The 12,926-nt window shown below is 45.6% G+C and overlaps 1 protein-coding gene across 3 annotated transcripts in view; it reads right to left on the bottom strand.

The window, feature by feature from the left end:
* The window catches only part of LOC146822665 (uncharacterized), a 550,662-nt gene that overhangs the window by 28,207 nt on the left and 509,529 nt on the right, over window positions 1-12,926 (bottom strand). For all 3 annotated transcript variants that reach the window (XM_085606858.1, XM_085606859.1, XM_085606857.1), the window contains one exon: window positions 11,843-12,682. In XM_085606858.1, the coding sequence (XP_085462984.1) occupies window positions 11,843-12,682 (840 nt within the window). The remainder of the gene's footprint in view (window positions 1-11,842; window positions 12,683-12,926) is intronic.

The following is a 12,926-nucleotide window of genomic DNA, read 5'->3' as shown; positions in this document are numbered from 1 at the left end:
TTTGATTGCTTGTCTCCGGGACATGTTCTGCAAGGAGGTGAATGTTGTGATGTATTACTATTCTCCATATTTTCTGTGCTAACCGAGACAATAGGAGAGTGCGCGCCATCCCTTTTTCTGCATATTATATGTCGTCATGTTGTCGGTTCAAATTCGGGAAACTTTGTGTTGCAGGCGATGGAGGAAGGATTTCACTGCTTGGTGAACAGCTTACAGCTCTAGGTGATTGATATGGATATCCCTGTGTTTGGAGTCCCATACCCCCCGAATTGTGAGGTTTTGGAGATGTGCACCCCAACCAATTAGGGAAGCATCTGCTGTGAGAATTATTTGTGGAACTGGGTCTTAAAACGGCCGCCCCTTGGATACATCCTTTTCACCATTGCAGAGAGTGATATGTGCGGCTGTCCACCAACACTAGATTGTGAAGTTGAAGTAGGGACTGTGCCCATTCATGAGAGAGACATTCTTGGCGCGGTCTCATGTATAGTCTAGCAAGTGTAACTATTGAAATACAAGATGCCATCATGCCTAGAAGCTGCAGAAATGTTCCAGCTGGGATTTGACTCCCGTTTAAAACTGTTGAATTAATGTTACTATGCAGTGTATTTGTTCTGCATTTGGGTATGCCAATGCTGAATGTGTGGTGAGCATGGCTCCTAGGCATGGTAGCTGGTTGTAGATGTGACTTCTGTAGGTTGATGGTGAACCTTAGTTGATGTAGTAAGGTTAGGGTTTGTTGAGTATTTTGTTTCTAAAGGCTGAGTCTGTTTGCTTTATTAACCGGTCGTCTAAATAAGGACAAACATGTATGTTTTGTCACAGTAGATGTGCTGCCACTACTGGTAGACATTTTGTGAATACCCTTGGTACGGTGGTAATCCCAAAGGGAAGAACCCTGAATTGTTAAGGGTTTCCTTGGTATTGAAACCTAATTTTCTGTGTGCAGGATGATTAGGTATATGGAAGTAGGCATCCTTTAATAGTCTAAAGCAGCCATAAAAATCTCCTTTTTGAAGCAAAAGAATGATCTCCTGAAGCGTGACCATTTGGATGTGTTCTGGTATGATGTAATGATTGAGGGGTCTGAGATCAAGAAGGGGTCGTAGTGTCCCGCCTTTTTTGGGAATAAGGAAGTATAGCGAGTATATGCCTGTTGCCTGAAACGTTTTTTGAACAGGCTCTATTGCTCCCTTTTGTAGTTGAGCTGTTATTTCTGGTTGTAGGAGATTTTGATGTTGAATGGACAGTTTGTGTTTGTGAGGTGGGATATTTGGAGGAGTTGTAATGAGCTCTAGACAGTAAGCATATTGGATAATGTCCAACAGCCATTGATATGTTGTGATGATTTCCAAATTGGGAGAAAGTTTTGAAGAAAACCCCAGACAGGTGTTAAGTGGTCTGGACGAATGGTAAGGAAGTAATTGCTTGGCATTGTTTGAGGTCCAGGTATTGTTCCCTCAACTTCTTCCTTTAAAATGGTTTCCTCTGTAAAAACCTTTGTGAAATGGTTTTTGGAATGTAGGTTTGTCTCTGGTTTTTGTATGCTGACCCAAAGTTGTCCGAGATGGTAGATCTTGCACCTTGCTTATAATTGGGCCTATGAAATGAACCACGGTATGTGCTTGTTTGTAGAGAACCCATAGATTTTGCGACCTCCACACCTTTTTTCATTTTCTCAAGGACTGTGTCCACTTGAGAGCCAAAAAGATATTCCCTATCAAAAGGTAGGTTTAAAATAGCTTGTTTTACCTCAGTCATAAAACCTGAAACACAGAGCCATGCATGCCTATGTAATAGGACACTAGTATTTATACCTGTAGCAGTAGCGTCAGCTGCATCTAATACACATTTAATGGAATTGTTGGTAATAAGTTCTCCCTCATTAACAATTTCCTTACCCCTTTTCCTGTGTACCTCTGGGAGGTGTTGGAGGAGCCTCTCCATTTCATCCAAATGGGCTCTGTCATACGTAGCGAATACAGCCTGGATGTTAGCTATGCGGCAATGGTTAGCTGCTTGAGCAGCTACACGTCTACCGGAAGCATCTATAAGTTTAGACACTTTTTCTGGAGGTGGTGCATTTCCTGATGTTTGTGAGTTAGCCCTCTTGCTTGCATTTGAGACTACCAGAGACTCTGGGGTTAACTGACCTCTAATATACATAGGATCTGATGGTGCAGCTTTATATTGGTCAGTGGATGGTGTTATGGCTAGATCGGACAGGCTCCTTAAAAATGCCGTCTGCGTGACACATCATGCCCTCAAGGAGTGGTAGGTTAGGTGACTTTGGATCATGGATTGTTGCCGAAGCTTCCTAGTCTTCCTCCTGTTGTTGACCGAAGATGTACGGTACATCGTCCGCTTGCATACGCTCTTTTCTTGGTGTCAAGCACGATGATCTCGAAGAGTATTTTTTGATCTAAAAGACTTGCAGGCCGCACAGATTTCCTGTCGAACAGGTGAGCAACATAGGTTGCAAACTAAGTGTTGGTCGGTTTAGGGATACTTCGAGTAACACTTCGGACAGAATCGGAACAGTTCCTTCCATTAGCAGGTCATTCTCCTTAGGACATTGGAAGTGGAGAAAAGGAAGCCCGGCTGGGCATGGCCCATGTGCTGAGGAAGCAAGCCGAAGACCCACTTCACAGAAGGGTGTTTGCTCAAACGCAATGAAACTACGCGATCAAGACTAGACTGTTGAGTGGAGATCTAAAGAACCAAAGGGAGCCTGAATGAGTCACAAACTAGAGCGTGAGAGATTACATCAGAACCCGCTGGCGGAAAAAAACTATCTGAGGATGGTGTTTATGACCATGCGCAGTATTACCAAGAGGAGGAGTGTCAGCCTCGTGACTCGAGAAAACTTCTTGTAAGAAAAACAACTTGTAATCATCCGAGCCCATCACTAGATGGCGGACTTATGCAAAGCATGTGTATCTACAGCACACATGCCTCGAACATACATTTTCACAAACACACTATATAGCAGACTATATACAAAATACAATAGGTCTAGGCTGCTCCAATAATTTGAATTAGTTATCAGTTTTATAATAAATAAGATTCTGCAATCCCTGTATAAATGAACGCCTCAATGTTCTTAACAATTGGTGGCTGGAAAAGCACTCAGTCACCCATTATAAAGAAGACGCCAGAACTAGACTGTGATAAGTTATTGCAGACTAGTTTCGAAGTCACAATGCCTTCTGCTAGCAGCCAAGGTGAAAGAAGTCAGGTCTAAGAGCCTAACTGAAGCACCTATCTAGAGTAACAAAAAGAGAATGCAACCTTTTTTCTTCTACTGTATTTTAATAGCTTACAATGACAAGCTGAGAGAATGTTTATTTTTTGCGCGCCTCAGATAGAAAAAAGCTAGAATCTTTCTGCAGGTTTCTACACATTGAGATATTGCAACTTTTTTTCCAATATCTATTTGCAACAAATATCCAACAGGTTTCTGTTGTGTTTAATTTCGCACTAAAGGTTTTATTTTTATTCTTCATGTTTGCAAAAGAGCTACGCAGCATGGTTAAGTAATTTGGGGAAAGGTGATGGTGAAATGAAAACTTAATTTGTTAAGTGCTCGAATACCTTAGGGTGTCTTAGCGCTGGTAGCACAGCAAGAATATGAATGACCAGAAAGCAGAGACTATAGATTGAAAAGCCAGGTCTTAAGGTTCCTCCTAAAGATTGACAGAGAAGAGCTAGTTTTTATATTGGGGGTAGAGCATTCCATCGTTTGGTTGTACACCTTATATGAAGCCTCTGCCTCACCACTGCAATCTTCTGACCTTAGGCACTGTAAGGTGACCTAGGGAGGATGATCGAAGTGTTCTGACGGTGGCGATCTAGTTAGTTCATTTTTTAAAATAGGCAGGGCCATTGCCATGAAGGGCCTTATAGACGATACACAGTGCCTTGAAGTGTATCCTCATTCACTGGCAGTCAGTGAAGCTCCGCCAAAGCCTTGGTTGCTGAGCTCTGCCTATGTATACCTAGTAATAGATTAGCTGCAGAATTCTGTAAAATTTGTAGTTTGCTAAGGAGTCGTTTCTGTATATTAATGTGCAAACCATTACAATAATCTATTTTGGATACATTAAGGGCAGTTACTACGAGTTTCTTCAGTTCCACTGTTCAAAAGGGAAAACCTTTCTTAAAACTTAACGTGAAAAAGGCACTGAGGTAACGGCATTCACCGGTTTATCAAACGACAAATGGCTGTCAAAAATCACCCCCAGATTTTTTTACCCCTTAGCCACCGGTATTGGAAGAGAGCCTGGCTCCACCGGCCACCAATCTGGTAACCAAAAGGAGGTATTATTTCCCAACAACACCACCTCCGTTTTATCTGTGTTCAGCTTCAGGCAACTGCATGACATCCAGTTGTGGTGTGACCATGTATTAAATGGGGTAAAGTATCCCCTGACGTAAATAGGGATATTGCAAGTCACCTCGGAATTCCATAACCTTATAACGGAACTCCACCTTTGACCTCACTCCTCTATATGGTTATGGAACTCCTCAGTGACCTGGAATATCTATCATGTACGGCAGGGGGCTCTTTATTTCTTATATAATGACTATATCTCAGCTTAGGAAACAGTTAAATGGCACGGCCAAGAGTTCAGTGACGTTAGTGTTTGGGTACAAGCAAGTAGCTTCCCAAAAGTATGCATTTCAGCAATGACCCAATTACCTAGCAATCTGCACCACTACTGGTATGGCAGCCATGAATGACAGCATTTAGAATCACTGAAAAACACATCCCATTTCCTTTTTTAGCCACCTTTAAAAATAAATACAGACAGGAACATAAATACAGACATACAAGGAATATGCTACTTACCAGTATGCATCTGTTCTTGGCATGTAGAGCTGCAGATCTATACACTGCATATATCGCCATCTGGTGTTGGGCCCGGCTGTTTGCAGTTTGTTTTTCTTCTTGGAAAGTCTTTGGAAGTCACGAGTTCGGTGACTCCTTCGGTGCATACTGGGCATGGGCTTCGGCTCCATCCTCAGATTATTTTTCGCCAGCAGGGAAAGATGGAGCGTAGTGATAACAGTAAAGAAACCCATGTGTGTTGTATCTAAATAAGATAGACTGGAACGGATACAGGTAGCCGGGGAGGCGGGTGGCCGTGTATAGATCTGCAGCTCTACATGCCAAGAACAGATGCATACTGGTAAGTAGCATATTCCGTTGAGGCATATGAGCTGCAGATTATACACTGTGCATAGACTATATAGCAGTACACAGCCCTAGCAGCGACCACCGGTATCCGTTGAAGTGGTTTGAAACGGAGTTTTTAGTACAGCCTGGCCCACAGTAGCTTGTTGTTTGGTTTGCACATCTACACAGTAATGTTTTGTGAAAGTGTGCGGTGTTGACCATGTGGCTGCTTTGCAGATGTCATCTAAGGGTATGTTCCCTAGAAAAGCCATAGAAGCCCCTGTCTTTCTTGTAGAGTGGGCTTTAGGTGGAACAGATAGTGTTCGTTTTGCTTTGTGGTAGCAAATCTGTATGCATTTTACAATCCACCTAGCTATCCCTGATTTTGAGATGGGGTTGCCTTTATGTGGTGGAGAGAACGAGACAAACAGCTGTTTGGTCTTTCTGAAAGATTGCGTTCTTTGTATATAGTAAAGCAAGGCCCTTTTAACATCAAGTGTATGTAGAGCTCTTTCTGCAACATATTGAGGTTGCGAGAAAAAAACCGGTAATTCTACCGATTGATTCAGATGGAAGGGGGAAATGACCTTGTGCAGGAATTTTGGGTTTGTGCGAAGCACAACCTTGTTCTGATGCATCTGTAGAAAAGGTTGTTGTATAGTGAACGCTTGTATTTCACTAACTCTTCTAAGGGAAGTGATAGCTACTAGAAAAGCTGTTTTCCATGTAAGGAATTGCAGCTCACATTTATGCAGTGGTTCGAAAGGCGGTCCCATTAGCCTTGTAAAAACTATGTTTAGATTCCACACAGGTGAGGGCGGTACTCTGGGTGGAATTACTCTTTTAAGGCCTTCCATGAAAGCTTTAATGGCAGGTACCCTGAAAAGTGATAAATGCTGCCTGTTTTGGAGGTAAGCAGCAATTGCTGCGAGGTGTAACCGGATGGATGTGTACGCTAGGTTACACCTTTGTAGATGGAGCAGGTAACATATGATGTGCTGTATGGATACATCTAAAGGGTTGATTGTGTTACGGCAGTAGATAACAAATCTTTTCCACTTTGCGGCATAGCATGCCCGAGTAGTTGGGCGTCTAGCCTCCCTGATAATGTTCATGCAATCAGGTGGAAGGTTGAGGTATCCGAATTCTAAGATTTCAGGAGCCAGATCGCAAGGTTGAGCTGAGCTGGGTCCGGGTGCCTGATCTCTCCATGGTTCTGGGTTAGGAGGCATGGTGAAAGGTGTCATTTTTGGTGTGGTACTACAGAGAGTTGTAGCAGTGTGGTGTACCACGGTTGCCTGGCCCATGTTGGAGCTACCAGAATGAGCGTGAGGGAATGCTGTTGTAGCTTCCTTACCACTAATGGAATTAGCGGGAGAGGCGGAAAGGCGTATGCAAATTTGCCTGACCAGTTCATCCATATCGCATTGCCTTTGGACAATGGGTGTGGGTATCTGGCGGCGAAGCTTGGGCATTTTTTGTTTTCGTGGGTGGCGAAGAGGTCTATCTGAGGATGCCCCCACTTCTGAAAGAATGGGTGAAGAACTTGTGGGTGAAGTTCCCATTCGTGCATTTGTTGCGCTTGTCTGCTGAGCAGATCTGCCATGGTGTTTTGTATCCCTGGGACATGTTGGGCCAGGAGAAAGATTTTTTGCGGAATTGCCCATCTACATATGCTCTGTGCTAGTCGAGAGAGCTGTGGAGAGTGTGTGTCCCCCTGTTTTTGAATGTAGTACATAGCAGTCATATTGTCTGTGCGAATGAGGACTGCTTTGGCTGAAATTTGCCTTTGAAAGGATTTTAGGGCTAGAAAGATTGCCAATAACTCCAGATGGTTTATGTTGAGTAATTTTTGTTGTGGTGTCCATACGCCTTGCACTGTGAGGTGTAACAGATGAGCTCCCCAGCCGGAGAGCGAAGCATCCGTTGTTAGGATTACCTGTGGAACCGGGTCCAGGAACGGTCGACCTTTGGAAAGGTTCGCGGTGTTCCACCACTGCAGAGAGCGATGGGTACGACAGTCTACCAACACCAGATCCGTCAGTTGCCCCTGGGCCTGGTTCCACTGGCGTGCCAAGCACTCCTGGAGTGGACGCATCTGGAGTCTTGCGTGAGGCACTATGAAAATGCAAGAGGCCATCAAACATATGAGTTGCATAAACACTCTGGCTGGGAGAGTGTGTTGAAGAATGAACCTTTGACGCAAGGCTTGGATGCTTGCGATCCTGGCTGGATTGGGGTAGGCTATAGCTTTTGAGGTGTCTATAGTGGCACCGAGGTATTGCTTTGTGTGAGACGGTATTAGGTGGGACTTTTGGTGGTTCACCGTGAAACCTAGCTGGTGAAGTAGTAGGATTGTAGTCGCGGTATGTTGCACACATTGGTTGTAGGACATAGCTTTTATTAGCCAGTCGTCCAAATAAGGGAAGACGTGAATGTGTTGTCTTCTGAGGTGTGCCGCCACTACCGCTAGGCATTTGGTGAATACCCTTGGTGCTGTTGTGACGCCGAAGGGGAGAACCTTGAACTGATAATGTTGGCCTGGCCGTCCACTACAAATCTGAGGTACTTTCTGTGAGCAGGGTGTATTGGAATATTAAAGTATGCGTCTTTCAAGTCCAGTGTGGTGAGAAGATGGTTCTGGCAGAGGAGTGGAAGAACTTGTTGGAGGGTTACCATGTGAAAATGTTCTGAATGTATGTATGTATTTAGGGGCCCGGAGATCAAGAATGGGTCGTAGAGTCTCGTCTCTTTTTGGTATCAGAAAGTACAGGGAGTAGACCCCTAAATTTTGTTGACTGATGGGGACTTGCTCTATAGCCTGCTTTTTGCAGGAGGGAGATTACCTCTTGTTTTAGCAATGTGGCATGTTCTTGCGACATTGGGCGGTGCCTGGGTGGAATATTTGGGGGGTGGATGTTAATTAGAGACAGTACCCTGAACTAATAATTTGTGTCACCCACTTGTCTGAGGTGATGGTCTCCCAGACGTGAAAGAAGTTTTGTAGTCTGCCCCCGACCGGAGTGGAATGGTCTGGGGGGAGCGGAGGGAAGTCATTGGGTAGGCGGTGTGGCAGAGCGGGCGGTGTTGGTTTTGCCTCTGCCTTATTATTGTTTCCTCTATATCCGCCTCTTTGATAACCCCTTGTGAATGTAGACTGAGGAGGGGACTTGTAGGATGTAGAGGTGCTATCCGAGGAGTAGCCCCTGCCGGTGCCTCGAATGGACGAGCGGCGAAAAGAGCGCCTAGGAGGGTGGGACTGTAGGGCTCCCATAGACTTCGCCGTATCTGTATCTTTTTTCATCTTTGAGGGCTTCGTCTACTTTTGGACCAAATAAGTGTTGCTGGTCAAAAGGGTGGTTTAATATAGAGGCCTGTACCTCTGGCTTAAAACCTGAAACTCTGAGCCAGGCGTGGCGGCGAAGGAGAACACTAGTGTTTATGGCCCTGGAAGCGGTGTCTGCTGCATCCAGTGCACATCTTATAGAGGGGGTTGGTGATGGTTTTTCCCTCTTGGATTAGTTCATTAGCCCTATTCTTATATTTTTCTGGGAGATGTTGCATGATAGCCTCCAGCTCATCATAGTGCGCTCTGTCGTACCTTGCCAACAGCGCTTGCGTGTTGGCGATACGCCATATATTGGCAGCTTGTGAGGCAGTGCGTTTCCCTGACGAGTCTAGGAGCTTGGACTCCTTGTCAGGTGGTGGAGCTTCACCTGATGACTGAGAATTTGATCGCTTCCTAGCTGTGGATACCACTAGTGAATCCAATGGGGCAGGTCCTTTAATACAGGCAGGATCTGTGGGGGCGGCCTTATATTTCTTTTCTATTTGGGGGTTTAGGACCCTAGCCCTGACTGGGTCTTTAAAAACCTCTGTGGCATGTTTGATTACCCCTTTAAGCATGGGTAGTATGGCAGTAGATTTATCTGCGATGTCAAAGGTGTCAAGTAGAAAGTCTTCCTCAACTGGATCAGTATGTAACTCCACCCCATGATAGTGTGCCGCCCTTTGTAGCAAATGGTGGAACCCTAAGGAGTCCTCTGGTGGGGATGGCCTGGATGGATAAAGATCATCCTGAGGGACATCTGGGATATTATAATCATCCCATGGGTCTGGGGATCCCGGAGGGGTGAGGTCTTGAGGGGCATCTGTTGGATAATAGTACGGGTCCCCTTGGTCATCATGGTCTGGAGACGGAGTTGGAGAGCGATGAGGCAAGGGTGGAGAAGGTGGAGGGGGCTGAGATGGAGGAGGTGGGGAAGGTACTCTGAAAGGGGAGGAAGCACAGTCCTTCCTCTTTGGTGGTGGAGGTGGAGCTGGTTTGTCCAAATGTGTTTTCTTTGAAGACAATGTTAAATGTCCAGTCTTTGGATCCTTTGTTAAAGTCTTGTTAAGGATCTGGCGTGAATAGTTCCTCCGGCACCGATTGATCGGTCGGCGCCGACGTTTTTGGGACCGACGGCTTTTTCGGTTTATCTGTGCCGTGCTTCTTTGTGACCTCAGATTTTTTGTTCGGTGCCGAGGTAGGCTTCGGCACGGGAATATCGGCGCCGAGGGTTTTATGTTTGGTCGGCACCGAGAGGCCAGGTTTCGACACCGATGGCTTTGGAACGGAGCTCGGTGTGGGGGTCGATGTCTTCTTCAGTGCCGAAGGGTGTTTTTCGGCACCGCTAGTAGGCTGGCTCGAGCCCGAGCCGCAGGGAGGCTTATGAGGCTTCTTCACCGGGCCCGAAGGTGGGGTGATCGAAGTGGGTTGTTTGGTTTTGCCTAGGCTCGGAGGCGAAGGCGTAACTGAAGCCTTTTTGGGTGCGGGTGTGGGAGGGGGTAGAGTACTCACGACCCTCTGTGCCGGTGTGATGTCCTCCACGTCGGAGTCGTCGGCTTCGGAAGCACTGACTAGGTCGTCTTCCTGTTCGGTGTGCTGCTGCCCCGGAGCTTCGACGTCGTCCCCGACTATGTCGAGTGGAGCCGAGGTCGAGGAGTGCGCCATGCTGCGTCGAGCCCTTCGATCTCGAATAGTCTTTTTCGACCTAAAAGACTTGCAGGCGGGACAGTCTCGAGCCTCGTGTTCGGGAGAGAGGCAAAGGTTGCACACCTGATGTAAATCGGTGTGGGGAAATTTAGACCCACATTTAGGGCACTTCTTGAAGGGAGTCCTTTCCATCAGCCGAGACCGGAGTCGAGATAGGCCGAAAGCCGCCGTCGATGCCTGGAATCGAAGAAGTGCCGAAGAGAGAGATGATGAAGATGATTTTATCTGAAGGATCTCGATGAACGAGAATTTTTCGTCGAAGGTTGAACTGGAAAAGTTCGGAACCGGAGCACGAAGTATTACATCCGAGCCCGATGGCGGAAAAAAAACAATCTGAGGATGGAGCCGAAGCCCATGCGCAGTACGGACCGAAGAAGGAGTCACCGAACTCGTGACTTCCAAAGACTTTCCAAGAAGAAAAACAAACTGCAAACATCCGGGCCCAACACCAGATGGCGATATATGCACAGTGTATAATCTGCAGCTCATATGCCTCGAACATAAATGTTTTCTGTCCGTATTTATCAGTACAAATGAAAAACTGGGAGCCTTAGACAGAGAATCGTAATACAACAGTCTAATACACTAGTTGCACGAGAACACAAGATAAACTGGGCACATGTAAAAATCAATATAAATGACTCACCCAATGTATAATGTACCAGCGGTAGAGTCAATGAAGCTGAGCACTGACATTTCTTTGTCACAGATAAAGAAAAAAAATGCCTTCCATGTCACTGTGGGTAAAAGATCAGAGAGCCACAAGATGGCTCCAAAACTATATTGAGCACCCTGGGTTTGTTCCCACAGCTGTGCACAACCCAATACAGGGTACTAACCAGCCAATCATATAAATGCGATTGCCGTTAAGCTACAGCGTCTTAATCAATATACCAAAATTCTAAGTACCCTATGCTCCATTGCCTCTATCCTTACACTGAGCAGTATGGTTGGAGTTGCATCAGAAATGAGTGCCGGATAAGCCATTAAGTCATGGTGAGCTGCTTAACGTTCTTTTTCAGAAACAAACCCTCAGAAAAAGCTTGCTTCTGGATAACAAACCAAAACAAGCATTCGCCTCACGCTTAAAGTTATAAAAAAAAAAAAAGACAAGCCCGGCGTGGCGCGCGCGCGCTTGGGGGCGGGGGAGCAAACCCTTTGAAGTGCTCCCAAAAAGCGGAGTGCATGGCGGCACCAAGCGCGTGATTGTACGCGTGCTAGCAATGCAATCCGCTTTTTGGGAGCGCTTTGAAATGCCCTTTTACAATAGTCTCGCTTTGCGATCGCTCATGCGATAGCAAGGCGAGACCTAAAAAGGGAAGACCAGATTTTCTCCCTGTGCTGTGGGAATATTGTTTAATTTCACTGTCAATGTGCCTTACCAAGCAGGCTAAATCTGCATTAGATCCCCATGTGCATTGAAGGGAACAGCCCTGTGACGGAGAAGCAGACACTTATGACTATGCCAGCAGACTCTCTACAGGCACACAATAAGCGGTTTCCCCACATTAAAAAACAGATAGGAGCCTGCAAATTTGCATTAGGGCTCTCACACTCCCCTACCCCAAATCAGGCACTAAGGGCGGTCATCTCGTTCCACAACTTCTAAGCATAAAGTGATAACTTACTTTGAAGTGCTGGATTTGAAGCCACAAGAGAGCTGAGAATAGCTGAAGCAGACTTCACATCTTTTCCACGAATCCTATTAAGAATTTCCGCAGTGAGAGGACTTGCTTTCTTCTCTGATGCCATTGGCAACAGAGGACCATGAGGAGCACGATCAGCATTCAAATGGCTATTTGGAGGCATGAACTGAGAGTAGCCAACATTGCCAATCCTTCCATCAGTATTAATATTTGCAGGCAGCATTTTTGGTCCAGTGTTATAATTAGTAGGTACATTTGAACGGAAACCTCCGGGAGCGACAGGTTGATGCATTGTCCCTTGGTCTGGTAAACCTCTCATAAACCTGTTTGCCACAGGGTCACTTCTCGGAACATCAAGCATTTTATTCATAGCAGGAGCAGAAGGATTTGTCTGTACGAAAAGTTGTGGTGGGGCTCCAGGCATGCTGCTTAGGAGAGGGGCACGACCAGTAGGACCATATTCATTTCCAAAACTACTGCTTCCAGAGGAAAATGAACCTGGCCCACAAGATTCCTTTGGAGCAAACTGGCTTAACTCTGATCCAATGCCTTTTGGTCCAAACATGTCTGGTCTACCCAATGGGGCAGGCTGAGCATAGCCAGCTGTGGGCTTCAAGCCCTGCCTAACTTGCATCATTGGTCCCCGATCCCAGTTTCCAGGATCCAATGCAGGTTGATTTTGCATTATGCCTTGATTCCAGTTTGGGCCTCCTGTAGGATACTGAGCTGGTTGAGTCTGCTGAATTGGATTGTTAGGCCAGTTTCTATTTCCGGCAATATTTGGAGCTTGCTGACCTGGCACCAGATTCCAATTCCCGCATCCTAAACAGAGACAAGTTGAAATACTTAATGACACAAAAACAACTCAAGATTTAATGATGTCAACAACAAAAAAATGAGTATAGAATATACATTGGTTGACATTAAAGGAAATTAAAAATCATAAAAGCTCAAAAATAAGCAGTTTTAAACTTCAGTTACTGAAATTGTTTTCAGTTACATAAAATAATCCAGTATTCTTAAAGCACTTTGAAATTCTTGAGCAAGTCAGATGTGCTTAACATTA

This window comes from Triturus cristatus, chromosome 5_2, assembly GCF_964204655.1.
Source record: "Triturus cristatus chromosome 5_2, aTriCri1.1, whole genome shotgun sequence".
In the NCBI taxonomy this organism is placed as follows: Eukaryota; Metazoa; Chordata; class Amphibia; order Caudata; family Salamandridae; genus Triturus; species Triturus cristatus.
This window is presented reverse-complemented; position numbering and strand designations above follow the sequence as displayed.